The 20,512-nt window shown below is 43.6% G+C and overlaps 1 protein-coding gene across 1 annotated transcript in view; it reads left to right on the top strand.

Moving 5' to 3' along the window:
* Positions 1 to 1,905: 1,905 nt before the first annotated feature.
* The window catches only part of HTT (huntingtin), a 73,468-nt gene continuing 54,861 nt past the window's right edge, over positions 1,906 to 20,512 (top strand). Inside the window, exons 1-10 of the mRNA XM_054172338.1 lie at positions 1,906 to 2,291; positions 9,140 to 9,223; positions 9,661 to 9,781; positions 11,358 to 11,417; positions 15,169 to 15,248; positions 15,659 to 15,797; positions 16,029 to 16,170; positions 16,784 to 16,962; positions 17,409 to 17,613; positions 18,455 to 18,502. Of these exons, the coding sequence (XP_054028313.1) occupies positions 2,191 to 2,291; positions 9,140 to 9,223; positions 9,661 to 9,781; positions 11,358 to 11,417; positions 15,169 to 15,248; positions 15,659 to 15,797; positions 16,029 to 16,170; positions 16,784 to 16,962; positions 17,409 to 17,613; positions 18,455 to 18,502 (1,159 nt within the window). The 5' untranslated portion in view covers positions 1,906 to 2,190. The remainder of the gene's footprint in view (positions 2,292 to 9,139; positions 9,224 to 9,660; positions 9,782 to 11,357; positions 11,418 to 15,168; positions 15,249 to 15,658; positions 15,798 to 16,028; positions 16,171 to 16,783; positions 16,963 to 17,408; positions 17,614 to 18,454; positions 18,503 to 20,512) is intronic.

Raw genomic sequence — 20,512 nt, 5'->3', positions numbered from 1 at the left:
GCTGCCAGCTCTCTAACCCTGCCTGCTTGTGCTTGCCCCTTGCCAGTTTTACATCGCTTTTGCCAGTGCGGCTGTTTGTCGGGCTGCTGTTTGAACAGGGTCTGTGACATGATATATACAAAACCATGGAGCAGTAAGTTTGAATTGCAAGAACCTATTGATAAGGTACTCGCCAAAAGAAAACCTGATACCTCTGAGGAGTTCTCCAGTTACCCCAGTTGGTGGTTAATGAGCCTGAGGGCTCGCACTGCCAATGCAACTGGGAAAGAGAACAAAGAGGAGTGTGCTTGTGGGCAGGCACTGCCTTGGCATTCCTGCCGGTGAGTCAGCAGCCCTTGGGGGCTGGCAGGCATTGTGAGCTTCAAAACAGGTTTGCGAAGACTGGCTGGGTTGGTGGCTCGTTTGATCTCCCTAAGAGCTTGGGCTCTTTTTAATGTGCTTCAGTGAATTTCAAAGCATGGTGTGGCACATGCAATTATCACAGAGTTCGTGCAGCACTCCAGCTAGGCTGGCATCTTCCTTCATGTATCATTTGCTAAAGAAAAATTTCATCATGGTCCTTATGTTCCAGAGACAACTCTGTTAGCTTTATAATTAATCAGGAAAAATACTCTTTTAACCTTAAAAGCTCACATGATAACGAAATTGGGGGGTTGCTAGAAGCTGAATTGCTTTTAGTACTGTAGATAGGTTTAAATGTTTTAAATCGTTCATCTTTTATTACTATGATCATGAAGTTAACTGGCAGGGCCCTGTTTTAGTGAATACTTGGCAAATACGGGATCAGTAAGGTGGTTCTGTCATGACTGCTGTTGGCCTGAATATCCAAGACGAGCTCTGCTTCCTAGTTCATCACTGCTACCACTAACCAAATTACACATCAAGTCATTAGCGGGAATTTCTTTCCTTAGAAGCCCCAAGAGCTCCCTTTTCCATTGCTGGAATTTCCTGTGTTTAAGATGGAAGCTGAAGTGCCAGTACCTATCAGCTGTGATTTAAAACGTGTACCAGCAACTCCCTCTACTACAAGGAAGGTTTTTAAGTGGAAAGCTTACATTGCTCTTGGCTTTGCAATTAAGTACACAGTTTGTATACTGTCTCTCTCTTATTGTGCGCTGTAAGAGTGCAAAACGTCTCCTCTGATAAAGCAAGCTCAGAGTGACAAGGGGAGCGCTGAAAGGCTAGCGGGTACCTTGCCAAGTTCTAAGTGTCCTTTTCCTGTAAGTGTTTCCTCTGCTCGATGCAGCCGAAAATAAAACTGCCATGCTGGAGGCGCCTTTGGCAAGCACCTGCGTGCTGTTGGGCCTGCGGGAAAGGGGAGGGGGGAGCTGCAAGGGCTGCCTCCTGTAGCCCAGGAATCACAGGAGCCTTGAGGTGGAAGGGATCTTTAAAGGTCATCCTGTCCACCCGCTCCGCCGTCAGCAGGGATGTACCTGACGTGTAGGCACATGGAGCGTGTCCTTTCGTTTTGCTGGTGACATCCTGGGTCCCACCGGCGGCGCTTTAGGCTCTGACAGGGCTGGCGAGGCCAGCGCTGGGCGCACTGGAGGGGCAACAGGAGCTGCTGCCGCCTAACTCCCGGGAAAAAGGGAGCGCTGGCACACCCCGGGCCAGGCGTGGGAGGGGGGGCTTCCCAGCGAGCGCCGTTTTCCCGACAAACCCCATCCCGCTGTGGCTGCGGGGCCGGGCCGGCCGCGCACCGGGACTGCCTCCTCCCCATCAGGGGGCGCCACGGTGCTGCCAGCGGGCGGGCTCTGAGACCCAGCGTCCCTTCCGCGATCCTCCTCCCGCCCCGTCCCGAGCCCGCGTGCCCCTGTGTACGTACGTCACGCCGCACGTGACCGCGCTGCGGGGCCCGCGTTCCGCGCATGCGGGCCCGGCGCGGCTGAGCCCCGCGGGGGGCGGGGCAGCTTGGTGGGGGCTGATGGGACCGATCCAAGATGGCGGCGGGGCGGCTGGGGAGTGCTCACGGCCCCCTGCGGCGTCTCCCTCATTCATTGCGGCAGTGACGGGCGGCACGGCGTGAACGGGACGGCGGCGCCTCGGCTGGCTTGAGAGCGCCGGGACAACGGGAGAAAGCGGCTCCCGCGGGAGGAGGACGAGAGTCAGGCCCGGGAGGAGGAAGGAGGACGCCTGCGAGAGGGCGGGGAGGAGTTGCGGGTCGGTGCCGCCGGCGCGGGCGGAGCGGACATGGCCACCATGGAGAAGTTGATGAAGGCCTTCGAGTCGTTGCGCTCCTTCCAGCAGCAGCAGGTTCCGGCTGCCATCCCCGAGGAGCCGCTCCAGAGACCGTAAGTAACTTGCAGCCGGGGACTGGGAGGGCTCCCGAGACACTTCGGTGACATCCTTCTGCCCTGTCCCGGGGAGAGGCCGCTCCGCCAAGACGCTGGCGCTCTGGAGCTGCTGACACCCTGGGAGGCAGCGGACAGCCCCGACGTGCGCCTCTGCCCTTGGCAGGAGTCTGCGCTCCTGGACGTGTCCGGAGGGGAAAGAGGGGATGCCTGCCCTCCCTCTAAGCCGGGAGTAACTTTCTAGGCAAGCATGTCTGAAAACGCAGCAATGTGGGTGATGAACTCGAGATACAGGAATGCTGTACGGGTTGCACAGGTTGGTTCTAGGAAGGGAAACCTTAATTTTAATTAAAACGCTGCTGAAAAACGAGGCAAAACCCTTCTAGGCATAACTTAAAGCACTAAATTTAAAATCTGCCCTAGTGTATCTGGGTGTATGACAAACTTCACTTAAAGCCCTGTGGTGCGATTTGCTGCTTGGAGAACTGAGAGGAATGAGTTCAGATATGCCTGGTTCCCTTTTGCTTTCCTAAATAGACACATCATATCCATGCATTCCTGGTTTCCCATCAGGAGGTGCTGCTGGAAGCCAAGGGCAAGGAGCTGTTCAGTGGTCCAGTGCTGCCTTGCATTTGCATCCTCTGAAAATAACTTCTGTTCAGCAGGTGGAGTCAGACTTATCAGGATTAAAACATGAGTCACACTATAGCTTTTTATCCAGCTATTGGGAAGTTGGGAGAAGTGGAAGGATTGAGGAACAGGTAACTTAGGTATTGGCAGCTTTATAGTGTTTTGGCAGAGGACGCTAAGCAGTAGAGCTGGGCTTGTGGCCACCTGCTCCCACAGTACATTCTGGTATGGATGCCAACTAAATTACCATGGTTGACACTGGAGAGTGTTGTCTCAAACACTCTTAAAGCATTTTCACACTTTTAGGACACAATAGATGGGGCGGGGGGGGGCGGAATTTCTTCATGAGGTAATTGTTTATAGATGTCTTACTGGTCTGCAGGGACTAAATGCTCTGCTGTGTGGATGCTCTGTGCTAGTATTTTGTGTGACATAGAGGATAGATGCCCTTCTATGTCCTGTATTTGGTTGAAAAATATCTTTCTAGAAAGTTACTGCTGAGCTAGATCATAATATTCCAAGAAAAAGCCCTGACAGTTTTTTGTGATGCTTAATTTGGGGGTCTGAATTTAGCCACACTCTATGCAAAACATCGAAAAGATGAGGGTTGTAGTTGTCCTTGTTGCCTTTGTGTTTTAAAATAGGCTGCATGCTCTCAGAAAGCTGGTGGCACTGTGTGCCCCCAGGAGCTCCACAAATTCACTGACAGCACTAAGCCTCAGAAAACCTTCTGAAAGTTTATTGTGGCAGTCTTTGAAGTCTCCCAAACTTGGAGTGAGGCACGAGGTGACATCCTGAATGTAATTCACAGTGCTGCCTGCATTTTAGTTTCTTGTTTGTAGTGGACTGGGAAAGAAAACTACCTCTGTGTTTAACTTGGGTTTGGGGAGAGGTGTTTATCTTCATCGTGGTTCTGTACAAGTAGCACTTAAACACTTTGTGTGGTCACTTTGTGTCATTCTGTTCAAAGGTTGGACTTGATGATCTTAAAGGTCTTTTTCCAAACAAAATGATTTTGTGTTTACTGTTGTAAAAGGTTGTGCACTTACCTGTCAATAAGGAAAGAAAAAAATTCATTGGTGAATGTTGCAGAATAACTCCTGCTGGTGTGCTCTTTAATTATGTCATCAGATACTTGTTTGATGTTGTCCATTAGAATTAGAGAATCATTAAGGTTGGAAAGGAATTTTGTAATCATCAAGTCCAACCGTAACCCAGCTGCCATGACCACTAAACCATATCCTGAAGCACTACATCTACAGCTTCTTGAACACCTTCAGGGATGGTGACTCCACCACCTCCCTGGGCAGCCTGTTCCAGTGCCTCACCACACTCTCAGTTTTTTAGGTTTTTCCTAATTGTCCAATTTAACATGCCCCTGGCACAACTTAAACTCATTTCCTCTTGTCCTGTCGCTGATTACTTGGGAAAGAGACTAACACCATCCTCCAGCCTCCTTTCAGAGAGCTGTATAGAGCAATAAGATCTCCCATTAGCCTTCTCCTCTTCAGACTAAACAACCCCAGCTCCCTCAGCTGCTCCTCATATGATGCCTCCTCTGGACATGCTCCAGCATCTCAATTTCTTTCCTATACTGTGGTGCCCAGAATTGAACCCAATACTCAAGCTGTAGCCTTACCAGGGCTCAGTACTGGGACAGACTGGTTTGATCCAGGCCAGGATGCCTCTGGCCTTCTTGGCCATGTGGGCACACTGCTGGCTCATGTTCAGCCATCCACCAGCATCCCCAGATCTTTTTCCACCCAGCTGTTTTCCAGCTACTCTGCCCCAAGCCTGTAGCATTGTTTGGGGTTGTTGTGACCAGAGTGCAGGACCTGGATCAGAATTGTCCTAAGTGAGAAGCTGTCCAACACCACCTGTGATAACTGAGATTATAGCTTGTGGAGTGACATTTTTGATTGGATTTTTTTTTTTTTGCTACACTAGAAGCAGACCTAACTGTCTACATCTACTTGTTACAAATTATTTTGTCTCCCAACATAAGCTACTTTAGTTTACAGCAATGTAATGTTAGCTCTGTATGATTTAAGATGATACTTGTTAAAAAAACCCTTTTCCTGTTGGAGCCTTTTAAGTAATTTTGGAGGGTTCTAGATCTGGTTATTGAATGAGTGCTACTCAGGACTGACTGCTTCCTGCTGTGCAATGATTTAACATCAGAATTTGGGGTAGAGAAGACTTAATGGTTCGTACAACACGTATTGAAGCTTTGCTTCACTTTATTGTAAGGCATTGAGTAGTGAGCTCTTGATAAAACTGATATCCTGGCTGTACTTTTAAAATGTAAATGTGAATTGAATTGAAGCTTTTTACCAGGAAGCTTTGTCTGTTTTGAGAGATGTTAATCAGCAGTAATCATGTGCTATGATTTATTATGCATTACAGTCAGATGTCTGTTTCTGACCCCCTCTCATATTCCTGCTGTTTTGGTTTTTCCTTCTAGGAAGACGTAGGTTGAGCTCTCGGTCATCCTATTGCTTCTATACCCTTCTGCTGAGGCACCTGATTTTCTTTTTTACATAGTTTTAGCTTTTTCAGACCTTTACATTTGGTTTGAGTGTTTTGTTTCGGGTTGCAGAATGCTGCTAGCTTGAATTTTTCCCATCACGCTAATCGAATTAAATTTACTCAATGAAACTTAAAAGCAGATGGGCTGTCACATGCCAGCCTGTATTTTACATGTAGTTCATTTTTAGCTCTTTATCAGTGAGCAGAGAGAGAATGACTTGGTAGTGTTTCTTCTGGAGAAGCATTAAGCTTTGGTTTGATTAATCCAAAAATGGATCCTTCACATTTTCTCTCGTGAGCTTGTTTTAATTTGCTTTTAATTGTGCCCTGGTTTGATTTGTCTTGCATCTTTTTCCTAACCATTGCCTACCTCTGCAGCAAAATGTGGAAAGAGGAGGAATACTCCTAGCAATATGCATTTTTCTGTCCTCAGGAGTCTTCCTGGGGGTTCTATGTTTTGACTGAAGCTGTGGGTATAGATTGATTTCATCAGGGCCATATGCCATGAATTATTTTGCTGAAGACCAGATGAGCTGGGTGGATAATAGCTGTTGCCCTGTGTGTCAGTGGTGGCTTCTAGATGGGCTTTTTGGAGTTTCTAGATTGTGGTGTAGAGCTGTTTTAGTTAACTATCCATCACTGTCTGTGTTGCTACACATTGCTTGGCGTATTCACTGTATTTGGCTTCAGTATATTTCTTGATCCACTCCATTCCTGTTTTTTAGTAATAGAATATTCAGTTAGTTTTACTTTTGGGGGTTTTACTTATCTTAAGATGAATAGGAAGTCATTTAGCCCTTTCTCTTAAGACTGGTTCAGCTTTAGAGTTTCTGTACTGGTTTTACACATGCTTAACTCCACAGCCTAATGAAAGTCAGAATGGGTGAGCTGCCTCTCTGTGGCTAGCTCATGAGGACTTGGAAGGCAAAATTATCTGGGCTTCCTGGGGTTTTTATATTGTTTATTAATCTTCTTGGCTAGAGATTGTCTGTAGAACTCTGTAGAAGATTAAACTCCTCTGCCTGTGAGCTGAAGCTTTCCTCTAGCTAACTGCTCCTTCCAGCATTCCCCGCTTTCTGTTATTCATCAAACTGAAGCGACCTTATGCTTGGGAACTGCTACTTCATCTCGCTTCTAAGAAATGTGTGGTGCTGCTGTTGTCCCCCTGGGTTTGCTCATCAGCAGTTTGCCTGAGGACTTCATAATCCTTCTGAATAGAGCTTTTTTTGTCTTATTAAATAAAAAAATAAATCATGTGTTGTCCCTCTAGATACTGTTCTATTATCCTTCTCCATCTGTAGGCACAGCAAATCTCAGCACCCACATGATGTACGTGAAGCGTTTGGCTTCCACCTTGTCTTTCACTACTTCTAAGGCTGATTTCTTGAGTCAGATAGCTAAATGGCAGATGTAGGATTCAGTGCAGCAAACTTGGCTGAGTGCTTGTTCTTCTTTCCCTTTGGATGCCAACTGATAATTAGTCCTCACTTCTGGTTTGTGCTATTTCAGTTTAGATGATGGTAACTTGTCACCTGTATGCATTCCTTCTAAATTTTCACACCAAATTATCTCTAGTTAGGCCTTTTAAAATGTTCTAACTTGCATGTGTTAGTTCAGATGGTCAATTCAGCGCTAGGTGAGCTCTCTCTACAGAAATCTGCTGAAGAGATGAATCTCTGCTGTTGTGAGCAGTACTGAACGCTACTGCCTGCCATGCTATGGGTAGGTAATAAAGCACTGAAGAGCAGTTTCATTCAGCAGTATCTGTAATGCATTTGACATCTGAAATAGTGAGCTGATGGGCAAATTTAGATGTACTTGTGCTATTCTTGGATGAAATATGTGCTGGAAATGGTGTTCATAAGAGATGTGGGCAGTGCTAGGTAACACCACCAAAGTTAAATTGGTTTGTTCAGTTTCTTAGGTGCCTGTTCACATCAACAGTGCTTAAGCTGCACAATCAGTTGGATGTTTTAGCAAGTAATTGCTGTTTGTTAGAGGTGATCTGAACGTGCTGTTAAAGACACTGTAGTGCTTTTTCAAGATAGAAAGACATTATATATCACTGCATGTATTCAGCTTGGCTACTGGTGTTCTGCCAGTTGCCTAAGAGTTTAAGCCAAAGAAGAGATTCTTTTTGAGGAACACTCAAGCTTACCTAAATAAAATACTGCCAGATTGAAGTGGAAAAAATAGTTTTATTCAGACCTGTTCCTTAAACTTTCAAAAATTGAAAAGTATTTCTGGGGTGAGATGAGAGGAGCTGAGACCTCAGGAGCAAACACTTCTCAACCCTCCCACTTCCAAACTGATGGAAGAAAAAAGGACAGGGATGCTTGCAAAGAAAAGCTCTTAAATATTACAGCTTAATCCTTCAAAACTTCTGTATAGCAGTTTATTTGTGAGTTACATTAGTTTAACATGCTTACTGGCTGCTTGCTTTTGGTCCTTAATATTCACTATGCTAATTTAACTCGAGGTTGTTCACATCATTTCCCACCTTTCCAGTTCAGGAAGAGTTTTGCTATTTCAGGAATTTGCTGGGGTTTGTAAGACAGAGAATTCAATACTAAAAGTACAGATGAACGCTTCTCACTCGGAAGATGAGAGGGAAGATTCTCTGTGACTGAGTGAAGGAGCAGGTAGCTCTTTGTTGTGAAACAGGAGAGGAGGTACCTTCGGATGTGCAGTTCCAGTATTGCTGCTGGTTAATTATTTAAAAGTAACATCTGTGCTCCTAGGAGAGATACTGTGTCAGTGAAGTGGAGAGTAGGAGACGCCGCTGACAAGTAAAAAATATTTCAGAGCTGTGAATTTCTCTTTTCTTTTCAGTTCCTTTGTTGGGGGTGGAGGAGCAAAGAAGCTTCTGTTCTACACTCAGCCTTGAGGGGTTCCAGGAGCTTACATCATGCTGAAGTGAATGCTAGACAAATATTGCAGCGTAGAAGCTTTTCATGTTGTGCTCTGTATCCATTGTAGAAATCTTTGATTCCGTGAATCTCATTCTCTTTATTTACACTATTTTGATGCAAGCTGGCTAAACTTTGCCTCTCCTGGCCTATACCAAGTGCTGTTGTAGGGACATTGTTTTTTGAAGGGCATAGACTGTGCCTGGAGCTTTGCTATTTTTATGATTACAATTTGGAGGCATGTGATAGCACTGCCTCGGCATCCTTTTCAGTTCAGATGCAATATGGTTTAGTTTCAAGAACTTGACAGACCAAGAGTCCTAGGTGGTGTAATGTACGAGGAAGGTCTTCACATTGGTATTTTTAGATCATCAAGACTTGTTCTCATGGCTCACCTACATTTCTCTATCAATTTATTTGTTTCAACTTTTCTCTAGGTCTGCAACACTTTTGCCTTCCCTTCCTCTTGCTCCTTTTCATTCTTCAGTATTGTTTCCCGGGTGTCTTCTCAGTAAAAGCTACAGAATTAGTCTGATGTTCCCTGTTACAAGGTTCATTCTTCTAAGTTTGCATCCTTTGCATGTGTGCCTGCATACCCTCAGCAGCAGTTAGAATATGAACTCCTGGGGCTACAGGTAGTTGTTGAACAGGTCTTCATAATGACCAGGAGACTGCATCTGTTTCTTGTATAATCATTAGATCCTTCTCAAGTGAGAGTGTTTAACTAGTAACTGCTCCCTTTTGAAGTCTTATCTCAGACTTATTGTATTCTTCTTTTAGAAAGAAAGAACTTTCAACTACCAAGAAAGATCGAGTTAATCATTGCCTAACAATATGTGAAAACATAGTTGCTCAGTCTTTAAGGTAAGTCTTTATTTATTGTATCAATATGAATAGCTGCTTTGGAATGTTAGCTATTTGGAGGCTTCCTGCTAATTGCTGGTTTTAAATGCTCAGCTTCTGTTTCAGACTGAAATGGCATCATTTCATTATATTTTTTTTTCACCATCCTAAAAATCTAAGAATTTAACTTTTTTTGTTTTAAGCATTGGTGGAGTTGGCATTATCCCTCTGCCTCAGGGAAACTGAGGCACAGAGGTCAAACACCTTGCCAGATTATGTAGGAAAGAGCAGGGAAGTGACCTCCCAACTCCTAATGAAGTGCTTTAATCCACTGAATGGCTTCTCCTTCTTGACTGTGTGTAATACGTGTGTAGTTGGGTTATGAAACTGCTCAAGACCAGCAGCAGTGTTTGGTTTCACCACTGTGCATCCTAATTTTCTAATGTATGTTTGTTTAGAAATTCTCCAGAATTTCAGAAGCTGCTGGGAATTGCTATGGAGCTCTTCCTGCTCTGCAGTGAGGATGCAGAATCTGATGTCCGGATGGTTGCTGATGAATGCCTTAATAAAGTTATTAAAGTAAGAACTTTTATCTGTTGTATTGCCAGATTTTACTGATTCTTGTGGCAGTGCTGTCTGAATTCACACTGCTGGGCTTGTAGTTCCTTTTCTTCCTGTTGATAGTATCTCATAATGCAAGAGGTTAAGGAGGCTTCTTGACTAAATTCTGCATGTGCTCTTAGGAGAGCTTTTCATGCCTCAATCAAGATATTAAACTGGTCTGCTCTCATTAATTGTTCTAATTTGCTCTTTTCTTCACTCATTCATTCACTCCATTCTCTTTGGGTTAGCTAAACCAAGGGTGTGGGCTGGTCTAAAATCATCTTGTTATATGGGAGAAATCTTGGCTTGTTCTGTAAAATAAAGATACTGAATGTGTGGAGGAGCTTTTGACCAATAGTTAGGATAAATATGGTCTTCAGGAGCTTGGTTGTTACCCTGCAGTGATCCAGAATGAAGGCCTCATTGGATAACAGCAGGTGGGCATTCATATGAGGTCAGGCAAGGTCTAAATCTTAATTTCAGGTATCTTAAAATGAGCTTTTGGAGTAGTTGTTGTGAGGTACTGCTTCCAGGACAGGTTTCCCTTCACCTGCCCTTTCTTTTTCCCCCTTTTTTTTCCCAAAAGACTTGACCATTGAGTCTGCCTGTATAATTAATCTAGTTGATTCCAAGTGCTTTAGAAATTAAGTGCTTTAGAAATATGTTCATAATCTTCTTTAGCATGAAGGGGTGTGTTAAATCAAGCAGATGAAGCATCCCCATTTCTGTAGGGATTTCTCTCAGTTCAGTTCTATTTGTTTGATATCATAAAAACCTAGAATGGTTTGGGTTGGAAGGGACCTTAAAGATCCATCTAGTTCCAACCCTCCTGCCATGGGCCTGGGACACCTTCCACTAGACCAGGTTTCTGGTCATTCAGAATGGTTGAGTTGAGGTGAACAGAAAATTACTACTCAGTGCATACATTAATTTCCTGTACCCTACTTCTTAGCCAGGCAGCAGGTTCAGACTCCAATGCATGCTCTGCTGCAGTATGCTTGATTAGATCCTGGCATCTGATACTCCTAGTGTCCAGAACACCTTGTAGTAATAAATGAATGCAAAAAATTGGGCTGATTTGTGAAAGAAGGGGTTTTCAAGGGCTGTTAAAGGCAATAGAACACATGCAACCTTAATTTGGGAAATAGGTGGGGATGTATAGGAGGGAATACTTTGTACTGTTTGTGAGTACTATTTTTGTGTGTTAATATTCTATTCATGAGTATCTATTCCTGGCAACTGCCAGAAAGCACCTTGGGATGGCTCTGCTTGCAGTCTGATCCCATATGGCCTTTTTTAGATAGAATGGGTAAAGCACTCAACATTAACTGCAAGTAAGTGTGAGCATTTGTGGAACCCATCCATGTTTCTGTTTTGTGTAAAAGAAAGGTATCTGACTCCAGTGTTCAGCACTTTCCTGGTTGTACATCAAATCTAGGGACAGTCAGCTAGTTCTGTGCCTTTCTGAAAGCTGTTTTACTGCAAGGGTGATGTGGTTCCTGTAAAGTGCCTTCCCCCTCACACAGTACCTTCTCAATGCATTTTATTGCAGGCTTTGATGGATTCCAATCTTCCCAGGTTACAATTAGAGCTGTATAAAGAGATTAAGAAGGTGAGTTTCTATCTTTTGTGTCCTTCTGAAATATGGGCTTTAGTAAGTGTTTTAGTGTGACTTTGGATGGATTTGTGAGTGCTTAATGTATTATTCTACCCAGTTCCTGACTATTGGCCCCATTGCTTAGATTTAACCACTCCTGAAAGCTTCTCTGGCAGAATATGTGTGAGCATTTGGTGTGAACAGCAGTCTGAGCTAACCTAAGGGACTCTGCATCCAAGCCAGTAAGGCTTATTCATGTTTGCTCCACTGACTGAGCTGGAAAGAATAACTTCAAGCCAAAGGCTGCTGAGAAGTAGGTGGAGGACAGTGACATTCTTACTTTGACATAACTTCTTGGAGGAATCATTTGATCAGGACTAGAAGTGACCCAATACAAGTTTAAGCTACTTTGTGAATATGTGATGTGTGCTTAGAGCTCCTGTAAGAAGCATAGGTGAAAATACTGAAGCATCTCTCTTTGCACCAGAAGTCCCAGTTTAGTTATGTCCATGGAAAGAATTTCAATAATGGTCTCCTTGAAGTACTGCAAGTATAGGACTGTGTTCAGGATAGTAGCACTGAAATGGTCTCTCTTGCATCTCTAAACATATAACATGGCTGGTACAGAGAGAAGATAGAGATGTTATTTGTCAGTGGTGCTGTTGCTTTTTGCTGTGCTACTTTGGCAATGACAGAACTCCAGAAAATGAAATAACAAAAGCAGTATGGCTAAGTTTTCTGTCAGATATGGACTACATGTAGGCCCTATATGAATATCTTACTGTATTGTTGTACTTCAAGGTGATACAACGTTTTTGAGGATCTAGAAATGGATTTCTAGCTAACCTGGGGGGGGGGAAAAACCCACCCCCAAAACCCCAGCAACATAAACCAAAATAGCTTTGAAGTTTCTACATGCTGTGTTCAGGAGGAAATATTTTGTTGTTCGGGCATGTGCTTCTTGAGAGCGGTAGCAGGCATAACAGAAGCACTCAGCAAACTGAATCTTGTTTGTGCCTCAGTTGGATCACTGCAGGAGCCCTGCCAGAGACTGTTGTTTGGCTTTGAACCTGAAAAAAATGCGCATTTTGTAATTCAGATGCAAGTGTTTTTCACTTGTCATGCTAACAAGGCCATGAGCCTTTGATACAGCAGCTGAAGAAAATAAGGAAGAAATGACAGTTTCTAAACATCTTGGCTCAGTCTTCAGAGGGACTTCATTTGAGAAGCATTTTGGTTTGGCTCAGACTAGATGAGCTATGTAATTTCTCCTAGGCATGCGTTGTCTTATTACTGTGCACTACCAAATAGAGCTTGGCCCCCTCCACTTGACACCCACACCTCAGATATTGATACACATTGATGAGATCCATTCTCAGTCTTCTCTTCTCGAGACTAAACAGGTGTTATATCCTATAAGGTGTTTCTTAGGTGTTATCAGGTGATAAGGACTCATGTATTCCATGGGCTGTGGATTTTCCTGTATATAATTTGAAGGCAAGTCTGTATTTCTCTCCAGTTCAATGAGAGCCTCTTCATTTCACTTCCTTTGGCAGTAAAAGTATATCTGTCCTCTCTTTAAACAAAGACAAGGTGGCTGGAGGTTGTGCTGGCAGAATACAGTATACACCAACACATGGAGGTTGTAGCCAGGTGGGGGTTGGTCTCTTCTCCCAGGCGACCAGCACCAGAACAGGAGGACACGGACTCGGGCTGTGCCAGGGGAGGTTCGGGCTGGATGTTAGGAAGAAGTTCTTCCGAGAAAGAGATATTGCCCATTGGGATGTGCTGCCCAGGGAGGTGGTGGAGTCCCCGTCCCTGGAGGTGTTCAAGAGGGGATTGGATGTGGCACTTGGTGCCATGGTCTAGTCATGAGGTCTGTGATGACAGGTTGGACTCGATGATCTTTGAGGTCTTTTCCAACCTTCTTGATTCTATGATTCTATGACTTCCATAGTTTTCTGTGCTTCACAGAATGTTAGGGGTTGGAAGGGGCCTCAAAAGATCATCCAGTCCAATGCCCCTGCCAGAACAGGGTGACCTAGGGAAGGTCACACAGGAATGCATCCAGGCAGGTTTTGAATGTCTTCAGAGAAGGAGGCTCCACAACCTCTCTGGGCAGCCTGTTCCATGGCTCTGTCACCCTCACAGTGAAAAGGTTTTCTTTTATGTTCCCATGGAACCTCTTCTGCTCTCGCTTGCACCCAATGGCCCTTGTTCTGTTACTGGAAATTGCTGAGCAGAGCTTGGCTCAGTCCTCCCAACCCTGCCCTTCACATCCTTATCAACATGAATGAGGTTGTCCTTCAGGCTCCAATGCTTCAAGCTCAAGAGCCCCAGCTCCCTCAGCCTGTCCTCAGCAGGGAGATGTTCCACTGCCTTCAGCATCTTTGTGGCTCTGTGCTGGACTCTTTCAAGAAGTTCCCTGAGGTCCTTCTTAAACTGAGGCCCCAGAACTGGCTACAATATTCAGATGCCTCCTCACCAGGGCAGAGTAGATGGGGAGGAGAACCTCTCTCTTGACCTACTAAACACACCCCAGGATTTCCAGCAATACTAAGGAGCAATGCTGTATCCTTAGAGGGTCTGTCTAAAAGCATGTGGCTCAAGTCAGGCACGCCACAGGAAGTGTCAGTAGAGATAAATAAACTTCAGGATGCAGCCATTCTGTGTGATACAGATCAATAAGTGGATTTTTCCCTTTGGTGCACTCGGGAGCTGAACGTTATTTATTTGAGTATCTCCACTCTCAATTTTCTGCTACATTTCTGTCTCTGCAAGCGTTGCAGTGATTATTAGACTCATATCATCAGTGTTCCTTTGTTGGTTGATGCCTTTCAGTGTGGTTGTTTAAGCTGATTTCAGCACACTGGAAATCTCAGACATTTCCTTGGTGTTCTGTAATGATTTTGGGTCACCTGGGAAATTTCTGAGACCAGCTAAAAAAGTGAAGGCAGTCATGGAGCTGCTTAGAATTCAGCTTAGAATAAACCAGGTTGGAAGAGACCTTCAAGATCATTGTGTCCAACCTATCGTTCAACACTACCTAATAAACTAAACCATGCAACCAAGCACCCCATTCACTCTCCTCCTAAGCACCTCCAATGATGATGACTACACCAACTCCCCACGCAGCCCATTCCAGTGGGCAATCACTCCCTCTGTGTAGAATTTCCTCCTAACATCCAGTCTGAACCTCCCCTGGCACAGCTTGAGACTGTGTCCTCTTGTTCTGGTGTTGGTCGCCTGGGAGAAGTGACCAACCCCTGCCTGTCTACAACCTCCTTTCAGGTAGTTGTAAAGAGCAATAAGGTCTCCCCTGAGCCTCCTCTTCTGGAATCTAAGCAGCCCCAGCTCCCTCAGCCTCTCCTCATAGGGTTTGTGCTCCAAACCCCTCACCAACTTTGTTGCCAAACTGGACCCAGTACTCAAGGTGTGGCCTAACCAGTGCAGTATACAGGGGCAGAATGACCTCCCTGCTCCTGCTGGACAGGATGCCATTGGCCCTCTTGGCTGCCTGGGCACACTGCAGGCTCATGTTCAGCCTACCAGTACCCCCAGGTCCCTTTCTGCCTGGCCGCTCTCCAGCCACTCTGACCCCAGCCTGTAGCACTGCATGGGGTTCTTTTTGTCTGTAGGAAATGGATTGTTTCCTGATACCCTGCAGTTTTTTCTGTTTAAGTCAAATGGTATCAAGCTCCATACTACCTTACATTAGAGGTATTGTCTAGGAAATGGTTTTGTAACGATGACGTGCTCTGTCTAGAACGGTGCTTCCAGAAGTCTGCGTGCTGCTCTCTGGAGATTTGCTGAGCTTGCCCATCTAGTTCGGCCTCAAAAGTGCAGGTAAACACATCCCATGAATGGAATTTCCAAGGAGCATTGCACAGAATGTAGATACTGGCAAAAAGTGATTGTTGTCTAGTTGTAAACATCTAACTGGGAGGTTGGAAGAATTGCTATCATGGATTAGCTGTTTTTTCTTCAGGGGAGTTTTAGTTCTGTGCTGTACATTGCTCTGATGGGAGGGGGGGAAAGGCTTGAGAAAAAAACGAGAGGATTTGTTTTCTAATGTGTATTCTTCCCTTCATGCCTGTAAATTGTGTTTAGGAGACTACTGTGGCTTCTTTTCTACCTTCTACAAAGCATGCTTTTTAAAATGATTTAGTAATGTCACAGGAGTTGAGCATGAATTAAAAGTGTTTGGATGGGTGCAGTTGTTCTGATCTCAGAGTTCTCTCCCTCGCCATGCCTAGGCCGTACCTGGTGAACCTTTTGCCCTGTCTAACGCGGATCAGCAAGAGACCTGAGGAGTCAGTACAGGAGACGCTAGCTGCAGCAATACCAAAAATCATGGCAGCCTTTGGCAATTTTGCAAATGACAATGAGATCAAGGTACCTCTCTTTAGCCTCTATCCTCTCCCTGTGCTGTCTCAAAGCACAGGTACTGCCAGCATTATCCATCGGGTGTTACAGCTGCATGTCCGAGTTAAGGCAAAAGCTGCCCTTGCTTGAGCTATGTTAAGCAATGCTTTGAATGAAAGAAAAATACATTTGCTGGCTTCACAATTCACTTCTGTCTCCTTTTGTTACAAAAGAAATGAAGTAAGATCTCTTTGGTTTTAGGTGTTATTGAAGGCTTTCATAGCTAATCTTAAATCCAGTTCCCCTACAATCCGTCGGACAGCGGCAGGATCAGCTGTGAGCATCTGTCAGCACTCAAGGAGAACACAGTATTTTTATGCCTGGTTGTTGAATGTACTTCTAGGTAAGGTTCAGGACAAATAATAAATGTGCTTTAGGTATAAGTAACATGACATTTTTTTTCCATATAAGACACTTCATCTGTGAGAGGTTTTCAGGCAAAGCAAGGATACTTAGTCTTGTTAAACTGCTGGAGAGGAGGCAGGTGAGGGGAGCAAGAGTATTAGGTGAGACAAAAAAGCCCAGTCCAGTGCTTGACAACCCTTTCTGTGAAGAAACTTTTCCTGATGTTCAACTGAGACCTCCCCTGGTGCAACATGAGGCTGTTTCCTCTTGTCTTATAATTTGCCTTTTGTAAGAAGAGACCAACACCCACCTTGCTCCTTTCAGGGCATTGTGGCGAGCAAGGACCTCAGCCTCTTCCTCTCCTGACTAAACCCCAATTCCCTCAGTCACTCCTCACAGGACCTGTTCTCTAGACCAGCTTTGTTACCCTTGTTAGGATTATTAAATCATGTGTATTTTCAAGTGTTTTTATGTTTAGAAGCTTCTTAAGTTGCTGCTAGGTTTTGGTTGGTTGTTTTGGTTTTTTTTTCTTAAAGAAGCTGTGAAATGTTATTTGTGTTAAAACTAACCACTGTCACTAAGTGATTTGGCTGCTGCTTTTCTATCCCCAGGCTTGTTGATACCTGTAGAAGATGATCATCCTACTCTCTTAATTCTGGGTGTTCTACTTACACTGAGGTATCTCATACCTTTATTGCAACAACAAGTAAAGGATACCAGCCTGAAAGGCAGTTTTGGTGTAACAAGAAAAGAAACAGAGATCTCCCCTTCACCAGAACAGCTAATACAGGTAAGATAATAACCAGTTGGAAAGAAAAGAAAGAATTCTTGCCTAAAGAATGATACAGCACTAGTTTGATGTTGAACATTCTGAATTCTTCTCTCAAATTCCTGTTCCTCTTGTTAAATAATTGCTGCAGTGATTGGGATGATTGATAAATAATAGCTAGAAATCCCGGATAAAATCATCAGCAGGACTTGTTAGGTATTCCCAAAGGAACTTCATAGTCATTGTGGTGTTCTTTGGTGTGAATCCTCTTGCTGTAACAAACAGCAACAACAGACTCCTGCCTTTATTAATTGATGTTTTTCTCTTGGAAGAATGTAGTGAAGATCAGATACAGCAAATGTTGATCGTTTTTAATGCACCACTGAAATTTCATTGTGCACGGTGAGGAGAAGGGTAGCATGTTGTGAGCATGTAGAGACTGACTTTGGTGCTTGGTTGGCTTTTAGGTTTATGAATTGACTCTGCATTACACTCAACATCAGGACCATAATGTTGTGACTGGAGCTTTAGAGTTATTACAGCAGCTCTTCAGAACACCCCCACCTGAACTTCTTCATGCCCTGACTGCTCCTGGGGGTATTGCACAGGTCAGTGTATCCAAAGATGAGCCTGCCAGCAGGAGCCGCAGTGGGAGCATAGTGGAACTCATAGGTAAGCTATGCTTGTAGTGATTAGAGTAAAAGGAGGTGAGCATACCTCACCAGCTCTCTTTCTCAGCATTAGCCAAAAGTATGAAGGAAAAAAGGAAATGTGTGAGGTTGTGCATGACTTTTTGTTTTCTCCTCAGGCACAGTGAAAGGTTTTTTCCTCTCCTCCCTTTCAGTGCATATACTCACTGAGTAGTGACCAACTGCAGAGTAGTTTTTACAGTTTATATTGAGGTTTTTTGGTTACACAGAACAAGTTAACTATGGTGACAGCTATTTAATTCCCTCCCCCCAAATTAATGTTCTTCTCAGCAAGCATCTGGCAACTGTGATTCATAAAAAGCTGATCTAATCAGAATTTATATTAACTGAGAGCTCCTTGCTGAATACCTAAACCAGCATGAAGCTAAAGCATGACTTAACTTTATCTGTAACTGTTCAAATGAGCTGTCAGTGTTCTTACCTGTGAAGTGCATGCTCTTAAAATTGTCTCTTAACTGCTGCTTACCTGGTTTAAATGAATCAGTCTCTGACTGGATTTCTATAAGGACTTCTGCCCTGAACTAAGGGATCATTCTAATATTGCTGCTATTAGATGGTGTTTCATCAGCCAGAAATTTAGAGCATACATTTTTAAAAGTAATCTTGGCACAAGTGGCATAGCAAAATAAAAAGTCATTTGGTGAATGATCCAAAAAACTTGGACTTCAAGAGCAACAAGTTTGCTGTTTCTTCCTGGCTTTGGTTCAGTTTTTTTGTTTCCTCCCATTTGTGGCTATTAGAATTCCTTCATGATTTCAGCAGCTCTGTCTTTGCCCTGATGTGTTGCTTTCTGTGATTTGCAGCTGGAGGGGGGTCTTCATGCAGCCCTGTTCTTGCAAGAAAGCATAAAGGTGATTATTTTCAAAACCAAATCTTTAATTGCATTTCTTTCTGCCCCCTTTTTTTTTTTTAAATTATTATTTTTGTTTTTTCCCTTTCTCCCTCCCCACTTCATTGTCTTGCTGAACTTTGGTCTTCATTCACAGTTGCCTTTGTGTTAATCGCTGTAAACCTGACAAGAGCTCTGATGCAATCTCTGATACTGCAGTCAAGATAATTCTAAAACTATTCCAAGCAGGATAATTCTTATTTTTTTTTTGTTGTGGTTCACTGGCAAAATGATGGTGATGAATATTGATGGATTTTTTTTTTTTTCACTCTTAAAGAGCACATCTCTGAACAGGGCATTCTTCCTTTTGATGGTGATACTCACCAGTTACCTTTCCTCAGTTTGTTTGGCCTGGTTCTTTGGTTGTTTTATTTTTCTTCTTTCACTTCTGCACGTGTTTGTTTGCATGCTTCAGTGTGATGCCTTTTCATTTCTTTTCTTGATGATTGTTTCTCTACATTTTGTCTTACTGTGTGTGTTTTCATAATGGTTAGAGCTGACTTAAATGGTGCTTATGGATGCATGAGAACTTCTAGTTTAGACATGATAGAGCAAAAGAGTGGGGGGGTTCTGAAATAGCTATTGCTGCAACAGCCAAAGGTGAGACATAATGCCAGAGATGAGAATAATATGTAACACTTCAAAATGGAAAATAAGTCATCATTTTGGTACTTTGAATTGTTAGCAGTCTTCAGTGTAACATGGAAATATTAATAATAGTGTAAATTCAATTAATGTACCCATTAAAACACTAACCTTTCCTTCACTCAGTGGGAAAACATGTATGAGTCACCAGTTTTTATCATTTATCAAGATCCTGGTGTGTAGATTTTGTGGTCTAAAATGATATCTTGAATTTGAAAAACTCTGCTTACCATTTTGTGCTTTGTACAGGTTTCATTTCAAGTTGTGAGTTGTTCATTCCCTGCTCCTCTCCACTGTAGAAAGGAGGGAAAACCCAAGCCTGTTTCCAGTTCCTACTTGAAGTCATTTTACTGTCTACTGCCATCTAGAGTAGTAGGCTTCTGCTGTTGGCCATGGGTGAAACTTCTCCAGCTGTAACAGTAATTTGTGTGCAGGGATGTAAAGTGATCTCCAGAAGTCTGTGACCCTCACATAAGGACTCAGATGTTCCATGTCTTTTCAGTCTTGCTGCTTCAGACCCACTTTTATTTTGAGCTGCTGACCTATGATGGTTGGTTGGATTCAGCTTCAGAAAATTGTTTACAAAAGGGGCTGAAAACTCATTTTGAAATGAAAGCTTATCTTCTGCATCTTAACTTTTTTATCCCTCCCCCCAAATGGAAAACTATCCTCATTTAAACATACAAAGCCTAATATGCCTAATGAGTTTTTTTTCAGTGTCCTTCAAATTTCACTTCTAAAGCTGTGGAAAGCAGAAGAATGTCCTGGTTTGTTTCAGAAAAATGGTTGTAAATGTGAGAGCAGGGAGTAATATACCATCCTTCATACTTTTTGTTGGGAACTCTTAGCAGAATTTTACTCTTTGATGGGACCATGTAGCTCTCAGTTGAGTGCTGTTATTTAACATGGAACATAGATGGAAATGTCATGGTTACTTTTCTGCCATGCTTGCAGGTTTGAATAGCATAAAAGCTTTTGGAGGAAGACATCTCTACACTGGTACTGCTATGTATGAAAGCAGTGGTAATAGAGAAATTAAACCAGAAGTCTGTTAATGTTTTGGGTTATTTTCACCCCCTGGTAATTTAAATGAGGTGTAAAAGAACTCAGCTGAAGTTATCAAAACATTGGTATCTTGCATGGTCAATCTTAAGGATGCCAGTGAAGCTTATTGTAAATGGCAAAGCAGGCTTCTCTCCAAGCAGTTACCATGAATCCTCCTGTCAGCAAGTGACTGTGAGATGTGGAAGGATGGGGTCAGTAACTCCCTCTGCACGCTGGATCCCATCCCAGTTACAGATTTCTCTGTGCCATTGTGTCCTTAGTT

Source organism: Dryobates pubescens, chromosome 23, assembly GCF_014839835.1.
Source record: "Dryobates pubescens isolate bDryPub1 chromosome 23, bDryPub1.pri, whole genome shotgun sequence".
NCBI classification, from domain to species: domain Eukaryota; kingdom Metazoa; phylum Chordata; class Aves; order Piciformes; family Picidae; genus Dryobates; species Dryobates pubescens.
Note: the sequence above shows the minus strand (reverse complement) of the source record. Positions and strands in the feature narration are given on the sequence as shown.